The sequence below is a fragment of the Panthera tigris genome, chromosome D1 (genome assembly GCF_018350195.1).
Source record: "Panthera tigris isolate Pti1 chromosome D1, P.tigris_Pti1_mat1.1, whole genome shotgun sequence".
Classification (NCBI taxonomy): domain Eukaryota; kingdom Metazoa; phylum Chordata; class Mammalia; order Carnivora; family Felidae; genus Panthera; species Panthera tigris.
This window is the reverse complement of record NC_056669.1, coordinates 75,057,718-75,076,144: the sequence shown is the minus strand read 5'-3', so window position 1 is coordinate 75,076,144 and position 18,427 is coordinate 75,057,718. Positions and strand designations below refer to the sequence as shown.

Sequence of the window (18,427 nt, the reverse complement as noted above, 5' to 3'; positions counted from 1 at the left end):
GTTAGTCTATTTTTGGTCACATTCTGAAACTCAGTCTTTTGAAAGTGTCTTGAGAGAACAACATTCCTTCCTTCCCCCACCCATCCACACTGCTTCATAAGCTCTCAGCAAGGAAGGGAAACATCGTGCAGAGTCAGCAGACAGGGTGATAGGATACAGAAGCCGGTTTTAGGTGAAAATTGAGCAACAGCGTTTTTCAGTGTCGTCCTTTCCACCCACACGCCATTATCAGGGGACACCATGGAGTCTTTCTGTCTTCAAAGGTGGTCCTTCTAGGCTGGGTTCCCTATGTGATTAGTCAGGTTTGCTATTCAGATACCTGGCAGGTCAGCACTAAGTGGAAGACCAAATCTCCATGTTAGAAAAGGTGGCTCTATAAAAAAAAAAAAAAAGGATGGTGATTTCAAAGATCATTGGTTCTGGGGTGAGGGGTGATCCAGAATAAGAAGCTTTGACATTTCTTGGACTGAAGACTGGAAAAAAAAAAAAAAAAAAAAAAAGGACATGTTCCTAAAGTTACAAAGCTGAAGCTGATTATCTCTGAAAGATACGATGAACATGTGGTCTCTGCAGAAATAACTGTGCAGCCTGCTCTCCAAGACCAAATTCTGGATCTGAGGCCAAAAAAAGCCTGACCTGTAAAACGGGTTGAGGGTGTGGAAGTGTTCATTGCCAGGGGGAAACCATTTATAATCGTTGAAAGAAGTGTAATTGTATTTGGGGGGCAGAAAGGACTAGAAGAAAAATTTAACACCTGAATAGCCAAACTGTTCTGTTGTTATTTTCTTGACCTACACCTGAATGGTTTTCATTTGAGGGATACAAAGAGAGGAAAACCACCTCCTATTTTTAAAAGTTGTCAGTAGCCAAGGGAGTTTCTTGGCTTTAAAAATCTTCTAAAAACTCTGACTCCTGAAAATATTAGGATCATTCCCATTCTATACCCATGACAAACTGAGGCCAACAGATCTGGGACTAAGAGGGCTAGAAAATGTCTCTAGAAATCAGATCTTGCCCCTCCCCCAACCCTCACCCCTCTCTGTGCTGTGAGTAGGCTATAGTTTGTAAGGTTTAACTAAATGGGCATGCCTTTCCGGTTTGCAAGGTTTGCAATGGGAGCTTGCAAACACTAGTTTCTTCTTGAGAGAGGAGTACGGGTTCCTGGTTTAAATGGAGAGTAAAGTCTGAGCAAAATTCCATTGTGACACTCCAGGCTTCGCTAAACCACGCCCTGCACAGACTTGTAAGGCTCCAATTCACTGCAGAGAACAGTTAGCCTCCATTCACACCATCAGTCAGGTGCGTCTGGTGCTCCAGGGCAAGGCATTTTGCCCCAGTCTCCTTCACATGATCTGTACATTTTCCCCAGAAGCTTTCCCAACAAGACAGACAAGACTTCTTCAGCACCCACCTCTGTGGGCTGTATCACATGAGCTACTTCTCGAAGCTTGGCCAATGAGAGGGGATGTCCTTCTACTTAGCACAGAGATGTTGAAAATTAAGGGTTTTTTTTTTTTTTAAAGATTTTGTTTTCAAGCAATCTCTACACCCAACAACGTGGGGCTTGAACCCACAACCCCAAGATCAAGAGCGTCATGCTCCACTGACTGAGTCAGCTATGTGCCCTGAAAATTAAGTTCTTCTGCAGCAGCCCCAGCTAGGTTTTAGTCTCTATCTATCCCTCTTGCCCAGGACAGCACTTTTTCCCTTGGTTCCTTCCATGCTAGACCTTTGTACATCTCTGATAATTTGGTTGCACTCAACAGGTTACCCCCTACATGGCTGGCTGCTCCAGGACCAGGGTTCTCTGCATCATTTCTGGTGTCTGATCACACTGATCAAATGTAAGAGGTGCTCAGTAAATTCATATGGAATACACAAACGACTATGCCAGGCATGTGAAGCGTATTATTTAATTTACTACATCTACTAACAACTCCTTGAAGAGGTATTGCCATGATCTCCTTTTAAAAGGGGGGGGGGGGAGGAGGAGTCCTAGAGATATTAACAGGCCCATTAAAAATGACAGAATCATGGGCAGCTGGGTGGCTCCGTTGTTTAAGTGCCCGGCTCTTGGTTTTGGCTCAGGTCACGATCTCACAGTTCGTGAGTGTGAGTGCTGCATTGGACTCTCTGCTGTCAGCACAGAGGTCGCTTTGGATCCCCTGTCCCCATCTCTCTCTGCCCCTCCCTTGCTCATGATCTTTCTCCCTCAAAAATAAATAAACATTAAAAAACAACAACAAGCCTCCCCGCTCCCCAAAATGAAAAAATCAGGATCAAGTCTGGTGGGTCTATGTAACTCTAGAGCCCATGCTCCTGAATTATATCCAGCAGGCACTCAATACATGCTCATCCGCTTCATGGACTACTTCCTGAAGCAACCTGATGTAGATTTTCTCCTACTCAGTCCCTAACATGATACTCCCATATTTCCACTGTCTTGGCCCAAAGGCAGGGTTGGTGGCATACCTAATTTTAAATGCCTCCAGTATGGGAAACACTGCCTTCCCACGTTACCATTCCTTTCGCCCACAGGGTAGGAACTTTTTTGAGCCCCCTACCCCACCCTCCACTTCTCTGCCTCGGGTTTCTTCTTTGAACTTCCTCTCACATCTAGATTTGCACATTCTTACAAACCCTTCAAGGTTGGAAAGAAGCATTTGCTCTCTGCCCACCCTTTGGAAAACCAGACCCAAAACAAACATCTCCAGTGTGCATGGATGCTGTGGAATGTCAGAGAAGGTCAGCAGTGCCCAGAGTCTGCCCCACCCGATCCCTCCGGGGAAAGTGGTTTGGAGGGAGCCTTCTCGCAGTGGCCGCTGGGAGCGCTGCACAGCCCAGTGTGGCATCCTCTCTTTCTCTTCCTCATCCTCCCTGGCCGCCCAGCAGCACTTGACCCTGCTACCAGAGGTTTCTTCTCTCTGCTTCTGTTTTCCTCCCACCTCCTCTCATCTCACTGGCTGCTCTCCTTTCTCTTCAGAGCACCCAAAGTTCAGTCCTTGGCCCTCTGGCTCTTTTCCATCTCCATTCAACCCCGTAGAGAACCCTCCAGATTCCAGCTTTCAATACCACCTATGAGCCCATGTCCACCAGATCTACGCCTCCAGGAGTCCCAGGCTGGTTGGCATGTCCATGTGGATGCCTCCTGAGCAGCTCTGACTTCAAATAGCCAAACCAGAGCTCCTGATGCTCCCCCCACTCTGCCCCATCTGCACCCCTTACCAATTCAAGAAACAATACCTTCACATACCCAGGTACTCAAGTTGCAAATCTAGGAATATTCAAGGATTATTCTTCTCTTTCCCCTCAGACTCTACATCACCATGTGCTGTCAACTTTCTTCTTGAACACATCTTAAACTCACCAGTGCTATGAATTACCATTTGTTTCACCTACGATCCAAACGTCTACAAATCCAATGGTATCTACCTCCATGCAGCTTATACTGTAGATTTTTGGGTGGCGGTGTGTGTGTTGGCAGAGCGGGGCGGGGGGGGGGGTACAAAAAACAAATAACCTGGGGCAATCTACACGTCAGGTGGTGATATGTGCCATGGTAAAAAATAAAACAGGGGAAAGGGAGGTGATGGGGAGTGCTGGCGGTCATGGGGGCGTTATTTTACACAAGGTGCACAGACAAGGCATTACTGAAAAGGTAACACTGAACAGAGACATGAAGGAAGAGAATATCTAGAGGAAGAGTGTACCAGGCAGAGAACAAAGAAAGGGCAAGGGGGTGGTGTGATTAGAGTGCTCAAAGGACACGAACCAGGCCAGAGTGGGGAGGATGAGGAGGAGAGTGCTATTGGCCTCTTATGTGGTTGCCCTTCCTCTCTATTCCTTATCTACAGAAAGGAGACTGATCTTTGTGAAACATGAATTCAGATGATCTTACATTCCTGCTTAAAGCTCTCCAGTGAATGGGCTGTCTGGCTGGCTCGGTCACTAGAGCAAGTGGCTCTTGAAGTCGGGGTCGTGAGTTCAACCCCCACATTGTGCGTACAGATTATTTAAATAAACTTCAAGAACAAACAAACAAAAGAAACCTCTCCAACGGTTGATGACCCATCACACATAGAAGCAGATGCAAATTTACTTTGACTTCAAAGTCTCCCGTGGTCTGGCCCTGCCTATCTCCATGGCCTCCTTTCTTACCACTTTCCTACTTCCTAACCATACCGCAGCCACACTGGCCACACACTGGCCACACACTGGCCATCCCTTGTTCCCAGTCTCCACCTGAGGCTCCTTGCACTATCTGGGGCGAAGGCTGCCCTGCTCCCCACAGTCTATTTCCTTTCCCTCCTGGGTGCGGAGATTTCATTTCTTCCCTTGTGGGTGGGATGACCCTGTTCCGTGGACTGTGGACAGAGAGGACATGTGTCTCCTCCAGGTCTGGCCCATAAAACTCTCTAAGAGAAACCCCTCTTAGAAACCCCTGCACTCTCTCCCCTCCCCCACCTGCTGGCTGGACACAGAGCACTCAGCAAAGGACTCAGATCCAGTGGGATGGCTGGATCCAGATGGAAGGGGTCTTCCACGCAGGCTGCCCGACTCAGAACTGGGTTCTGAGCTTTGGGACTCCATGTATTACAGCAGCTAGGGTCACTGACCAGAACTAACCAGCGGTCCCTCTTGTCTTGAAGATCTCAGCTGCAATGTCGCCTCCTTTCCGGACCATTCTGTCTACAGTTGCTGTAGTACTCCGTATCCCAACACCCTATTTTAATTCCTAGCATTAACCTAACCCTGAGCTGTTTTCTAATTTATTCAGATTTACTTGTTTGATGTCTGCTTTTCGCCCTGGTCTACCAGAACTGAACTTTATCCGTCTTGTACGCCCTTGTAACCAGTGACTGGCATAGAGCCAGAGCAGAAGCTCAGAAGTAAAATAGCTACACTGGGTGGTGTCCCCGCTGGTCCCTAATCCCTAGGGGTGGGACTCTGGTGAGCATCACCTTAGGCCTCTTCAGAACATCTAGAGTTGTGCCCCGCTTACATGGGTTGATACATACAATGTTTAAATCCACAAATAAGGAACAGGCGAGTTCCTTTTTCTCCTGGTCAGACAAACTGAGGTGCTCTGGGATGATGGCATGTGTGTCACAGGCAACTGGCCTCTTATTAACTTCTGAGGCACCTAGCGGGTCAAATAGGACTCACACTCTTGGGCATTTACCTAATTCTTTACACAAGAACACGGGCCTAGACGCACTGTGGCCCTGTCCTCAGTGGAGCTGCTAATCTAACTAAGTAAAACGGAGACCGCCCAACAGAGCCATACTTCATGGGTGGGTGGGATTGCTGAAAACTCAAGGCCTTAGGCTGTTTTCCTGTCTTCCACTTTCTGTCTTCCATGGTGACCACATGGCTGGTGTGCTGCAAAGACCTGGCCGAGCCCCCTGCTCACAGGGCATGCACCCATCTGGTAAGCTGGCCTTCGGACACTTATGCAGGCTGCTGTCATCAGCAGGTGCTGCTGTCTTCAGCTCCGGTGGCTGGATGGCTAAGCGGACTTAGACTCAGCACCACATACCTGGCTTCCTGAGACTGAAGGAGAAGAGGAAGGAGGCCCTTTATGCACAGTGTCTGACTAGGCCCTCACGAGGATCCAGGGAAGCAGATGTAATTAATCTCCTTTTTACCAATGAGGAAACTGAGGTGTCTACAACGACCCACTCCCTTGTCCAACCCTAGCTCAGTGGCTGTTTGGACCCCAGCCACAGCAGCTCTCTTCTCCTGGGTACTGGCTCATCTTACTAACGGTACCGCAAACCACACGAGCTCCAGGTCTTTCACTCTTGGCCTGGTATACTCATGGTCTCTAAGGGAATGCAGTCCTATGGGGCAAGGGTAATCTTTCTCACTATTCCAGGAGCTGACACCTGGGTCCCCACTTGTCCATCCCAAGCCATTCCTGACACACTTCTGTCTGTGGAGTCTGGGCCTTCTGTTATTAGATGGGGCACAGGACTGTCTCCCTATACCTCTGATGGAGCAATGATCAGTGGGTACTCAGTGGAAATCACGGGAAGTTGGCGACTCTTCTCTTCTACCTACCTAGTTGCCAAGGGGAATAGCAGAGAAGCCAAGGTCACGTGAGCAAACGCCTATCTCACTTAACAGGAGCAGCGGTGCTCCCAAGGAGCTCTGTACAAACTGAGTCATCTAAAATTTACTATCCGTAGATTTCAGTTAATCAGTAAACCATTCAGCCATCAAAAAGAATGAAATCTTGCCATTTGTAATGACGTGGATAGAGCTAGAATGGATTATGCTAAGTGAAATAAATCAATCAGTGAGAGGCAAATACCCTATGATTTCACTCATACGCGGTGGGATTTAAGAAACAAAACAGATGACCATATGGGAAGGGAGGGAGAGAAGAGATGGAAACAAACCACAGGAGACTCTTGACGATAGAGAACAGAGGGTCAACAGGGGTAGGTGGATGGGAGATGGGCTAGATGGGTATTAAGGGGGGCACTTGCTATGATGAGCACTGGGTGTTGTATGTGAATGATGAATCGCTGAATTCTACTCCTGAAACCAATACTGCACTGTATGTTAATTCACTAGGCGAGTTCATGGAGATGAATCATTTTACCAAAGATAGAACCCTTTGGTAAAGACAATTGTCACCGAGTCTTCTCCATTTTTTTAACTTCCAAATGCTGAGTGTTGACCTTGGAGAAAAGAGTCAACACCAAATTTTGATCACAGAAGAATGGCATCATCTCTTTACGCTCTGTCACGAAAATGAACTGGAACTTCAGCAAAACCTGTGAACACGCATAACACCATCTTTCCTCCCAGTAAGATGGTTGTAGTTCTTTCCCATTCATTTATCTCGTTCAATCCTTAGGACAGGATAAGTAGCCAAGAACCATTATCCTACTTTGGCAAATAAAACAATGTAAACAGAGAGGTCAAGCAACTTGCTCATGGCTGCTACAGCAACGCCACTGGGACAACGGAAGATTCCTTTCTCTTTCAACCTCTCCAGTCCTGAAACATTGGTGGAAAATGCCCAGTCCTATGAAACATGGCATACAAGACCCCAAGGGGCAGACGTATCCTAACAGGACACCTAGCCCTTCCTGTTTGAGGGAGTTCCTAGAGGCCAAAGGCATCATCAGCCCAGCGTGTGTCCCTGACAGACAGACTTACAGGGAGTTGGAGTGAGAGCCCCTCAGCAGCGGAGTGGAACCCGTGGAGCCATTGTGTGGTAACTTTGGCGAGGAAGGCAACGAAGAATCTGTCATCTCCTCGATGTCTGAATGAGAGGATGCAGACTTGGGAGACTTCTTCTTCCCGAAGGCTTGCTTGAAGGAGCTGCGTAACTGAATATCCGAGACTGTCAGCCTGGCACAGGCTGCCACCCAACACCCAGGCCTCGGCAACACAGAGACATGCAGACAAAAGAGCACTTAATTCTCCCACGACTCCCCCCCACCCCCCAACCAATGACAGAGGTTCCCAACAGCTCTCTTGAATCAGTGCAGTAAGGGAAGAAGAGTTATCTGGTGCTGACAGCTCAAAGGACTGGACCTGTGGGTGACATTCCATGCCTACTCCTGCTTCGAGGCTAGATGCCAACAGCAAGACAGAGCCTGGCTCAGCAGATGGATGTCGGGAGGATGAGGTTACACAGCAACAAAGCAGGATGCTCAGACATGGTGGAGGATGCGGGTGAGATTAGTCATATCAATGGATGGGTTAGCTTGGTATCTGATATTAACGGTGGTCTTGCTTACCTCATTGACCTGCCAGGGAAAACGCAAGCAAAAATGGGGGAGGGGAAGGAAAAAAGACAATTTTTAACAGAGAAAGCCAGTGACAGGGAAAGCTTCGGACTTCTCAGACACGACATGGCTAATGATAAACACCACACACACAGGAGGTTTCCGGTAAGAACGTGAATCTTTCAGGGCATTAGGGGCATCTTCCTCCGTGAGGAAAGGCAAGGACTAGTGCTTCTGGAAGGCCCTATAGTCCGAGTTCTTCCAGCTTCTTTGTCTAGTTGAAATGACGGCCCCCACCTTCCTGTGCTTCTCACCCTGTGTCTTTTATCAGCCATCTCTCTGCGCCTTAACTTGTTTTTGGCATGTCTGTGTCTTCTTCTCTCAGCAAGAAGGGCTTCACTGCTGCACTAGGCCCCAACGCAGCCCTTTGGAAGATCTCCTCAGGAGTTCCCACTATCCTGGCATACGCGTAAGAACAAGCAGGGAACTAGCCACCTGGCTTACTACTCAAACAGTGGGTGTTTGTGAGAAATTCATTAGCCATATTGGGTACAGGGAACTGGTACCTCACAAATTCCCCACATCATGCGACGGATCTGAAAAGTCCAATGAGAGTATTTATTCTAATGAGAATCAAGAGTTAAAGTGCAGGGTCTTCTCTGAAAGCCACAAGCACGTATTTTCTAGAGCCAAAAAGTTAAGTTTTGTCTTAAAAAAAAGGTCTTTTAAAAAAGGGATTTCCTTTTTCCTAAAATCCTTCTTTCCTTCTGAAAACATCCTGGAGGTTTTCTTAGCCATTAAAGAATTCAGAAACAGGCCATTCTGAAATAATTAATGGGATTTTTTTACCCATCAGGATTTCATCCATAACGAATGGCATGTCCAGCGTGTGGCTGATCAAGTTCCCATTTCCTGCTTTTCACCGTATTTCCAGTTATAGAAACAGAAGGATCTAGTACACAAGCCCATCAACCTAAATCCTTGCCTCTCCCTGTGGTCAAAGGCCAGGTGGAAGAGGAGATTGCAAAGATCAGACAGAATTAAGCTTTGGGATGATCTGAGAGTGTCAATTATCCATCCTCCCCAATTCTACTGATAACCTAGAACTGTCTTACAGCAAATAAATATGTTTTATTTTTTGAATTGGAGAAAATGGATATACACTGTTTTTCATAGAAAAGAATTCTCTCTCATCACCTTGACAATCAAGTCAGACCATAGTTACCAACAATATATTAGAAACAGCAACATACGTTAATCCTCTAAAAGGCACGGCGAAGGAGCTGACTGAAAGCCATTAGTAACAAAGAAAAAATTTAATCATTAGGAGAGGGTTGCACTGAACCGGCCTTACAGTCTTCCAGCGCAAGCGATCAACAACCGAAATCACTCAAACCTCAACTCCTCTATTGGTAGACCTCGCCACCCATCCAAGATAACACGAAATGAGGGAGAAGTATGTGGGATGAATGAGGACGTTGCAGCTACTCTGAACACAAGATGCGGTCAGCACTGACAGATGGGGCCCTTTGAGCACTAGCCCCCTCCAGGTCAATCTGGGGTATCCCTGTGCTGAAGACAGGGGGCAGCAAGTGTCTCAGAACTCCACAGCCTCCACACAACTAAAACTGGGTGGGTAGGGGGCTCCTGGCTGGCTCAGTCCGTGGACTGTGCAACTCTTGATCTCAGGATGGTGAGTTCAAGCCCCATGGTGGGGGTAGAGCTTACTTAAAAAAAATGGCGGGCGTGTGAAAGATTTCCAGGAGAATGGGAAAAAAACTGCTCCAGACACCACAGCACAGAGATTCAAGCAGTTCATTGGGATTATGGAAACAGGGAGAAACAATGTATTGGAAACTGGGTCTATCAAACTCGCTGTTTTGAAGTACAACTCTCCAGTTTAAAACCTTGTCCTAACTCCTAACATCTAAATTGTGACACTTTTTTTTTTTTTAAATGTTTCTTTCTTTCTTGGAGAGAGAGAGAGAGAGAGAGAATATCTCAAGCAGGCTCCTCACTGTCAGTGCAGAGCCTGACACGGGGCTCCGACTCACTAACTGTGAGATCGTGACCTGAGCCAAAACCAAGAGTGGATGCTTAACGGACTGAGACACCCGGGCGCCCCTACACCATGACACTTTTACTTACAGGACGCGGTCAAAAACTGTTTAGAGAAAAGTTGGTTTAACGCTGTCACAGCAGTCAATTGTGTCAGTAAGCAGATAAGGATTACCAATGATGACGGGATAACTGGTAACACACACCCTCCACCCCAGAATAGCTAAGGAGAAACCACTGCAGAGTACCCTTGCTCTAGTGCCTGGAACTCTGTGGCTATAGCATGTGATGATGACGACACAACATGTATATGAAATGGAAGATGAGTATGCCACATAAAGTCTCATGAAACAGAAAAACTACAAGGTGGTGGTGGTTTCGTAAGTCCTGGTGTTTGGCTGAGCACAGCACTGAATCTGGTAGAAACCTATCCATAGGCTTCTTTGGACCTGCTCTCAAAGGCCTATGCTCTGAAGTTAAGAGCGAGCCTGGGCTCTTTCGGAGGGTGGGGGGGGCACTGGTCTGCTAGGACCCACGGAAGTCTTGGGATGCACACTCACCCAATTCTTCCTCTTCTTCTTCTTCGAGTCACTCTCTATGTTGCTGCCCACACTGGAGTGGCTGGTGGCACTGTTGATGCTGGAGACGCTGTCAGAGGAGTGCTGTCTGCGGATGCGGAGGTCTGCAGACTGGGAGGTACCATTTCCTGGAGACCCAAGGCAGGAGATCAGCAGCTGCTGCCTGGAGCCCAGTCCTTTGTCCCAGGGAATGGCTTTTATACCTGAATCCACACACACCCGAGTATTTCCCATTAGACACCACCCTCTGCTCTCAGCAGCTGGTTTGAAGATCCGTGAGCAGGTGGAAGCTACGCCCCCTTTAGTCAATTCAGTGAGGGCCCATTCTATCCGCTTCACCAAACAGAAGTCAGCGGAGGCTTCAAGACAATCCCCCCCTAACACCAGCTCTCTCAAGCTTGAGACAGGCACCCAATCCTGTTTCTGAACCGTGACAAGTCACCTGTATTATCAGGCCACCCCGAGCCCCATTCTGCTCTGTACGCTCCTGCTTCACGAGCCTTCTTTTGTCTCCTTGGAGATGCCGAGCCCATCTCATCTCGGGGTCCTAACGTGTGCTATTCCCTCTTCCTGGAATGCCCCTTGCGCTTCCTTGGGCTGGCCGGCTCTTGCCAATCCCTCCCATTTCGATCCTGTCATTACTCTTCAGGAGGCCTGACAGCTGAAATAACGGTGACGCCAGAAATCACACTGTCTGAAAGAGCAGTGACACCGAAATAAAATTTGCAGCCAGTTTTCTGCACAAGCACAGAACGAAACCTAAGAGCACTGGTGTCAGAGTCAGAGAGACCTGGGTTCCAGTCCCACTTCGGCATCTTATACTCTGGAAGTGACTCAAGCAGCCCGATGCAAAGGACCAGCACTGCGCTCATAAGGTTGTTGCGGAAACGAACGAGATAACTAATAATTGAAAACACTGAGCGGAGGGGCTTAGAACACAGCGCGTGTTCCATAAATGCTAGCTATCACCGTTACTTCTACCATGACCACTAAGGCCACCGTTGTGGGAGGGGGAGGGCAACTCCGCCTCACAGCTCCATTTCTCCCCGCAAGTAAGACACACGCGGATGAAGCGATTCGCTCGGGAAGATTTTCCTGGACAAATAAGAGATGCCTACTTCAGGGTAGCCCAAGTCAATATGGAAATACCAGAGCATGACTGAGGTTAAGGGCTTCAGGCATAAGGACACAGGCGAAGCGAAACACTTCGCCACTTTGCCGATGAAACGTATTTTCTTCCATTTTTGAGACACAGCAGGGAAGAGGCTGAGCCAGAAGAGCTACCTTCCCGGAGGCCTGGAGTTACTGGATTCAAAGTGTTTGCCTCCCAGGACCTGAGTGACTGACGTGGACACACACCCTGGGGCAGGGAGACTGCAGCGCGTGTTGTCAGGGGAGGGCTCCTAAGGGCAGGCAGGTGGTTGGTCTAGAAGGCTGCTCTCCTTCCTTTACCTTTGCAGTTGAGCTCTGGTGTGTTAATTACTCCATTAATGGCAGCCTGAGCAGCTGCGTTCTGTTTCTTTAGCAGCTCGATGGTTTTTCTTAACTCATTCAGTTCTGAATCCTGGGGGACAGAAAAAAATACCAGTCACCCTACCATCATTCTGGACCGAGCTCAAAAGAAGTGCGACTCGGTTTCAGCACGGGCGGGGAGGGAACGAAGGAGTTCCACAAAACCTCTGTCCCATGTATTTAGGTTGCATCAATCTTCAACGGGCACATAAGCACACAGAAGCCGTAGAAATAGGACTGTGAGATGGGTCACAGATGCTGGGGCCGCCCCTTCGTTTAGGTCACTTTTGCACTCAACAGACCTACTCTTTACGATTCAATTCCCATAGTTCAAGTGCACTAAAATCTCTACTACTCTCTGGAACCAAAGAGAGTATTATTCTTAGGTGTGCTGTTCATCCCAAGCAGGGAGGAGGGAAGCACCCTTTCTTGCTTTACCTTTTGCTCAGCCGTCATGGTCAGACTCTGGAGCCTGATTGTCATGTTTCCAAGACTCTGTTCAAAGGCTGCCACCAGGTGAGCCTGGAGGAGAAAAGACACCACCTCAGTTAGATCACCTTGCAAGGCAAGAGAGCCTATTGGGTGCTGGGTCTTAAGGACTGCAATCCTCACGGAGGCCATGTGAGTTAGCCCCCGCCTAATTCTTCAGCCCTTGGAGCCCCAGTCTCCATCTCTCTTTGGGATCCAGTCACTCCAGCTTTTCACATCCTCAAAAATCCCATGCTGCTTCCCACCTCAGGGCCTTCAGATGTGCTTTCCCTGCTGTCTCCCTAATTTTTACACAACCTTCTCAAGAGATGTAAGCTCACGCCTTCATGACGGCTCTCTCACGTTCACCCTCAAAAGCACGTGGACTGCTGACCTATGTGCATTATGGTGTCACCGTCAGAGACACATGCACTCCTGTGACTGCTGCTTCATTTCTATCTCCTCTGCTCTACGGCACTTTTGTTCACTAAATGCCAAGCTCACAGGAGAGGCTCATATCAATCAAGCATGTTTGTACAAATGGAGGAACAAAGGGGCGCCTGGGTGGCTCAGTCGGTTAAGCGTCCGACTTCGGCTCAGGTCATGATCTCACGGTCCGTGAGTTCGAGCCCCGCGTCGGGCTCTGTGCTGACAGCTCAGAGTCTGGAGCCTGTCTGTGTCTCCCTCTCTCTCTGACCCTCCCCCGTTCATGCTCTGTCTCTCTCTGTCTCAAAAATAAATGAAACGTTAAAAAAAAATTTTAAAAAACCAAACAAATGGATGAACAAAGCGGTTGGCATTATTTTGCTTGTTATAATCCTGGTTAATAAAAAGTCACCGAAAGGCCCATCTGCTACCTCCTTGGAGAAACCTTCCCCTGTTCCTCCAGGGAGGTAGGACTTTCCCCCAAGGCCCCTCTCTACTTTTATACGCTTCTGTTAGAACACGACATCAGACACACCACTATTCTCTATAGTGCTAGGACATCTTGAAAAATATGTATCCCACTTTCAGACATGTTAAAAATGTAGGGAAAAAAACCATGTATCTTAGAATTGAGAAATGCGGTGTTTTTCTATCTGCCCCTTTCTCCGCAACCTTCTTCAAGAGTAAGATGCAAGCCTGTGTCCTAACATGAAGCCTCTTCCTTCCTCTGTACAGCAGCAGGTGAAATATCGGTTGGTTGACTGAGGATCCTGATAATATGGTTAAAACCGAGAATAAAGAATGGACAAGTGAGCTGATCCTGCTGACTGTTGTTTCTCCATCTATAAAATGGGGGCGATGTCTGTTTTCTTCCCAGGGTTATGGTGAGCCTCAAGTGAAACAACACAGGCGAAAATGGTCTGTACTGTTATGGAATTGCAAAACACAGGAACGAATGGGCACTTTGGGGGGAAGGAAGAGGTTTGGGGCTGGGAAAACAATAAAAAATAGGATGAGAACACAGGTGGGGAGAGATCAAGAAAGGGCTCTAGGAGAGGGGTGGGAAGATACAGGAGGCAGAGGAAGTGGGAGTCTGGGGAGGAGGGAGAAGTAAGATCTGACCACATATGTAACATTCTAGAGGAACATAGGACCGAGGTACTCAGTGAAGAATAAAAGTGAGGTAACAACCAGGGGAGGGGTGGGACACTGTCCTGGGTTGTGGAGAGGGTCAGCAGACATGTCACTTTAAAGAGGAGAGGTGGGAGAAGTCAGAGCCCTTGGTCACTAGACTTCATCAAGCAGGGACAGGTGAGGAGAAGACATATCCAGCATAAACTGTTGGGTCTTTTCTCTAACAGCTGTAGGAGTTATCAGGGAGCAGGACTGCTTATAATAAAAATATTAAGTGGATTAGTCAGTTTCTTTCTGATTGCATTGCCCTCTCATCATTAAAAATTGAGAAAACGTCGATGCAGTTTGAAATCAAGAGATACGCTTCAGCTTGCGGGGAGAATATGGCAAAGCCAATCAATTTAAGACAGTTTACACAGTGGATGAAGGAAACAGGGCCAGGGCAAAGACGGTGAAAAGAAATGACTGTTAACCTTGCCATTTCAAAGGAACGCCAAGGTTAAATTTAAAGGACTGAATTTCCATTTATCTTAATTCTTTGATTGCCACCCAGGCCTCTACTTGTAGGCACTCGTACTTTCCGTTCAGTTAAAGACAAAAACCTAACCCAAGAAGACTAGCTATTGAGAAGTGTTTTTGCAAACTCAAGAAGAAGCCGTGTTTGCTCTGAAGAGCTAGAGGTTTGCATTTTGCTGTCGAGAGAAAGGACTGACTTTAGGTCACGAGCAACTGTGAAAACACAGGCCGAGAGGCCGTTCCGAGCCTGGTTTAAAGCCACACAACAGCCTTCTTACCAAGTGCCATTCTCACATTCCCAGGAAAACAAACACGAGTGGTATAAAAACACCCAGAGAAGGTGGCTTTGAGTAGTTTGGCCTAGAAAAACAAATACAGCTTGGCCTGTGAGAAAGACGGCAGACAATAAAACACGTTAGGGCTGCCGGTGGTGTGTGGTAAGACTAAATATTTACTTTGAAACAATACTGGATTTCAATGGCTTTTGTGAGGAGCAGAACACACTTTTGGAATAATAACGATGATGTAAGAGACCTCACCCTGAGTCTTCTGGAGCAGAGGGTAGAGTTCCAAATGGCCCAGCGTAAGGCCCTTTGGGCAGCACAAGGCCACTGGAGGAATTAACCCAAGTTTTCTGATAAGTCAATTCATCAATTTTTTGATATGTAGGGGGCATCAATTGAGAGCTGTAATCCTTAACCAGGGGAGTAGCTCCAAAAATCACCTGAGATGGGGCTTGCTATTAAGTCTCACATTCGGATTATATCCAGATTGCCTTGCTGAGTTTGGGGTTTGGTTTTGGATTCGAATGGTACCCACATGAAGACTAACCCACGGAACATCTCTGCGTTGTTTTTTTCTTTTAAATAAGTTCTAAGCTACAAAATTCAGATCTCAATCTTTGATGTTCTTTTGATAGCGTTACTGACGGTGGAAGCAGAAAAGAAAACAAAGGAGGATAACGAAACACACAGTGGCCTGGTACATGAGGGTTTAAAAAAATTCAAACACTCCCAGAAATGTGAGAGAACTCAGGAGAGTGAACAATGGTGACAGAAGTTACCAGTTACTGGGCTTTTAATTAAGGTCAAGTACCACATGAAGCATTTCATGTGCAGATTTTAAGAGAAATAGTTTCCTTCAGTTGACTCAGGCTCAAGCCAGGCATTACCTGGGCAAAAACCCCAGGCAAAAACCCCAGGCAAATGATTGCTTGGAGTACTGACTCAGCTTCCTGGTCCAAGGAAGACAACCTTTTGAAGTTGCTTTTCATCTTACCAGCATACTATGGGGTTGTGCAGGCTGCTTTGGGACAGGCTCCCACACATGTATCTGTGGTCTCAGATTGGCCCACGCGCTCCCGCAGGAAGCCTTGCTTCAGGAACATCTCAGTGCCTCCTAAAACTGCAGGTTCTGCCTGCTAAACTTCAGCCCTCCCTGGCTCATAGCTCTTCAGCAGGGCTCCTTTGCAGACCAGAGGTCTCTGCCTCCACTCGGACCCCTTAATTCCATAACCATGCCATAGTCAGGAAGCTTCATGAGGAGCAAATTGAACCACCACACTGCTCTGCTTGAAACACACAGATTCAGTAGGAAACCCAAACTCTCCCCCTAACAGCCGGGAGCCAGTGTGATGTGACCTGCCCCTTGCTTTTCTTTGCTGCCTCTTCCTGACTTCCTTCTCCCCTCCACCCGTGCCACTGCCCCATATCCAAGCCATAGATTCTAATTACAATGAGCTTACTTATACTTTCTAAATGCACCAAGACTTCCCCTTGGGCGTCTGCACAAATACATGTATGTGTACACTGGGTAGAACGCTGCCCTCCCCATGCATCCTCCCCTATACAGCATCCCTCAGGTCACCTCCTCCAAGAAGCCCTTCCTGACCTCCCCCCCCGCACCACCAGACTGAGTTCTGCGTGCCTCCTACACGTTCCCACAACCTTCTGCCTCTCTCTCTTAACAGTTAGCCTATTATAGGAAAGTGTTTTGTCTCTCTGCCGTACCAAAGAACACGAAGATGACAGTGACGGTGTCTGCTCTGCTGTTGAACCCACAGTGCCCGGGGCATAGTTGGCACATAAACAGTTGTTGGATTGAATGCTGGTTGGCAGCCCTTCCTGAACACGTAATTGTGCATATTATAATTACAGAACAGTCAGCTATTTATCTGGAGCCTTCGCTTTTTTTTTTTTTTCTCCTGAAGATGAACATTTTCAGAAAGAGGAAGAAAAGGGAAATGAACTTTTCTGACCACTTAATGGATTCCAGAACTGATCACCTGACGACCCAGAGAGCTAAGTATCACCATCCGCCACTGCACAGAGGGGCACATGCAGGCTCAGAGGTGAAAGAAGCTGCCCGAAACACAGAGCCGGAAAGTGCCGGAGCGGACATTTACACCCACGATGCTCAAAGCTCCTGCCCTTCCCACTGTATTGCTTCCACGGTGCTCGGGGCCAGGCGGCCGTGAGGAAATGTCGGAAGGGAGCAGTGGCTGCCCCCCCTCCCATGGCTACCGCCCTGTATCTGTACTCACATTTGCTGTCAGCTGGGTGGTCAAAGCTGAAACCTTTTCCTGTGAGGCATCCAGCTCCCGCCGCAGCTTGCGAATCTAAAGACGGCAAGGGACAGAGTTACTTGCTCAAAGCGTCCATTCCCAGCTGGCGCTGGGTGAAGTAACTGATAATAGTGACAGAGGAAATCCAGCCGGCAAACTGTTCCTTACCTCTGACTGGCATTTTTCTTCTGGCTGTAAAGAAATCATAAGGGAAATTAGACCAGTTGAGGAACAAAGAACAGCGCAATGCAGCCTGTGGCGAATAGCACATTTGGATGCTTACGGGAGTCCCGAAGTTATGAGTTTTGTTCCTGGTGTTATTTTTTTGGATAAACTGGTTCAGTTAATTTGACCAATCAGAACGGCCAAGTACAGACGGCATATTATTTTAAGAAATTAGGAAGACTTTTGGTTGTGATTTTGGTTGTGAGGAGCCCCTCTGCTCCCGTGTGGAGATAATAAGTTTGGGTGCTCAGGAGAAGGTGTGATGAGAAGGGGATGAGCCAGGGTAGGGATGCCAGATTTAGCAAATAAAAATAAGTATATCCCATGCTACACTGGGGACAATTTATATTAAAAGGTTATTTGGTTTTTGTTTTTTTTTTAATGTTTATTTTTGAGAGAGGAGGAGGAGGAGGAGGAGAAGAAGAAAAAGAAGGAGGAGGAGGAGGAGGAGGAGGAGGAGGGAGGGGGGAGGGAGGGAGGGAGGGAGGGAGGGGCAGAGAGAGGGAGACACAGAATCCAAAGCAGGCTCCAGGCTCTGAGCTGTCAGCACAGAGCCCGATGTAGGGCTCCAACTCACGAGTCGTGAGATCATGACCTGAGCTGAAGCTGGACGCTTAACCCACTGAGCCACCCAGGCGCCCCCGAAATTATTTGTTGTCAATCTGAATTTCTAATTTAACTGGGTGTTCTGTATTTAATCTGGCAATCCTAGCTGGGGGAAAAGGACTGTTCACGGGGTAACTGCCCATGTCATTCCTCCCTCTCCTGTTTCCGGGGCACTGCCTCCGAAGTGAGGGAAGGTGGGAGCCCCATCAGCCTGTCTGCTGATTCCCCAGGTTGTGAGGAAGAATGGGCCTTCACCTTCCTGCTGCCCCAACTCAAGTCCCCCAGTTTCCTGCTACTCTGGGAAGTAAAGGTGAAGCCCGTGAGCCCTTGACTGGCAGAATCTTCCATCCAGGGCCCTGTGTCTGTGGTGACACAGCCACCTGCTAGCCAGGGACCATAAGACTACCTCTCTCCTCCTATAGGGGGAACCTGCAGCAGAGGGAACCTTTCTTTCACTCTCCTTGGGTTCTCACAGGGGCCCAGAAAGGAAGAAACCCCCCCTCCAATTCTGGGCAATGTTGGAAGTGTTCCCACCTTCTCTCCACCCCTCCATTTGCACTTCCCCAGGGTTGGAGCAGTGACTTGGGAGCCAG

The 18,427-nt window shown here is 48.0% G+C and overlaps 1 protein-coding gene across 2 annotated transcripts in view; it reads right to left on the bottom strand.

Moving 5' to 3' along the window:
* NAV2 (neuron navigator 2) overlaps positions 1 to 18,427 on the bottom strand; it is a 324,615-nt gene that overhangs the window by 25,885 nt on the left and 280,303 nt on the right. For both annotated transcript variants that reach the window (XM_042957640.1, XM_042957639.1), the window contains 6 exons: positions 17,172 to 17,195; positions 16,983 to 17,057; positions 12,335 to 12,418; positions 11,837 to 11,948; positions 10,367 to 10,512; positions 7,174 to 7,346 (listed from right to left, as the gene is read on the bottom strand). In XM_042957640.1, coding sequence (XP_042813574.1) covers positions 7,174 to 7,346; positions 10,367 to 10,512; positions 11,837 to 11,948; positions 12,335 to 12,418; positions 16,983 to 17,057; positions 17,172 to 17,195 — 614 coding nt within the window. The remainder of the gene's footprint in view (positions 1 to 7,173; positions 7,347 to 10,366; positions 10,513 to 11,836; positions 11,949 to 12,334; positions 12,419 to 16,982; positions 17,058 to 17,171; positions 17,196 to 18,427) is intronic.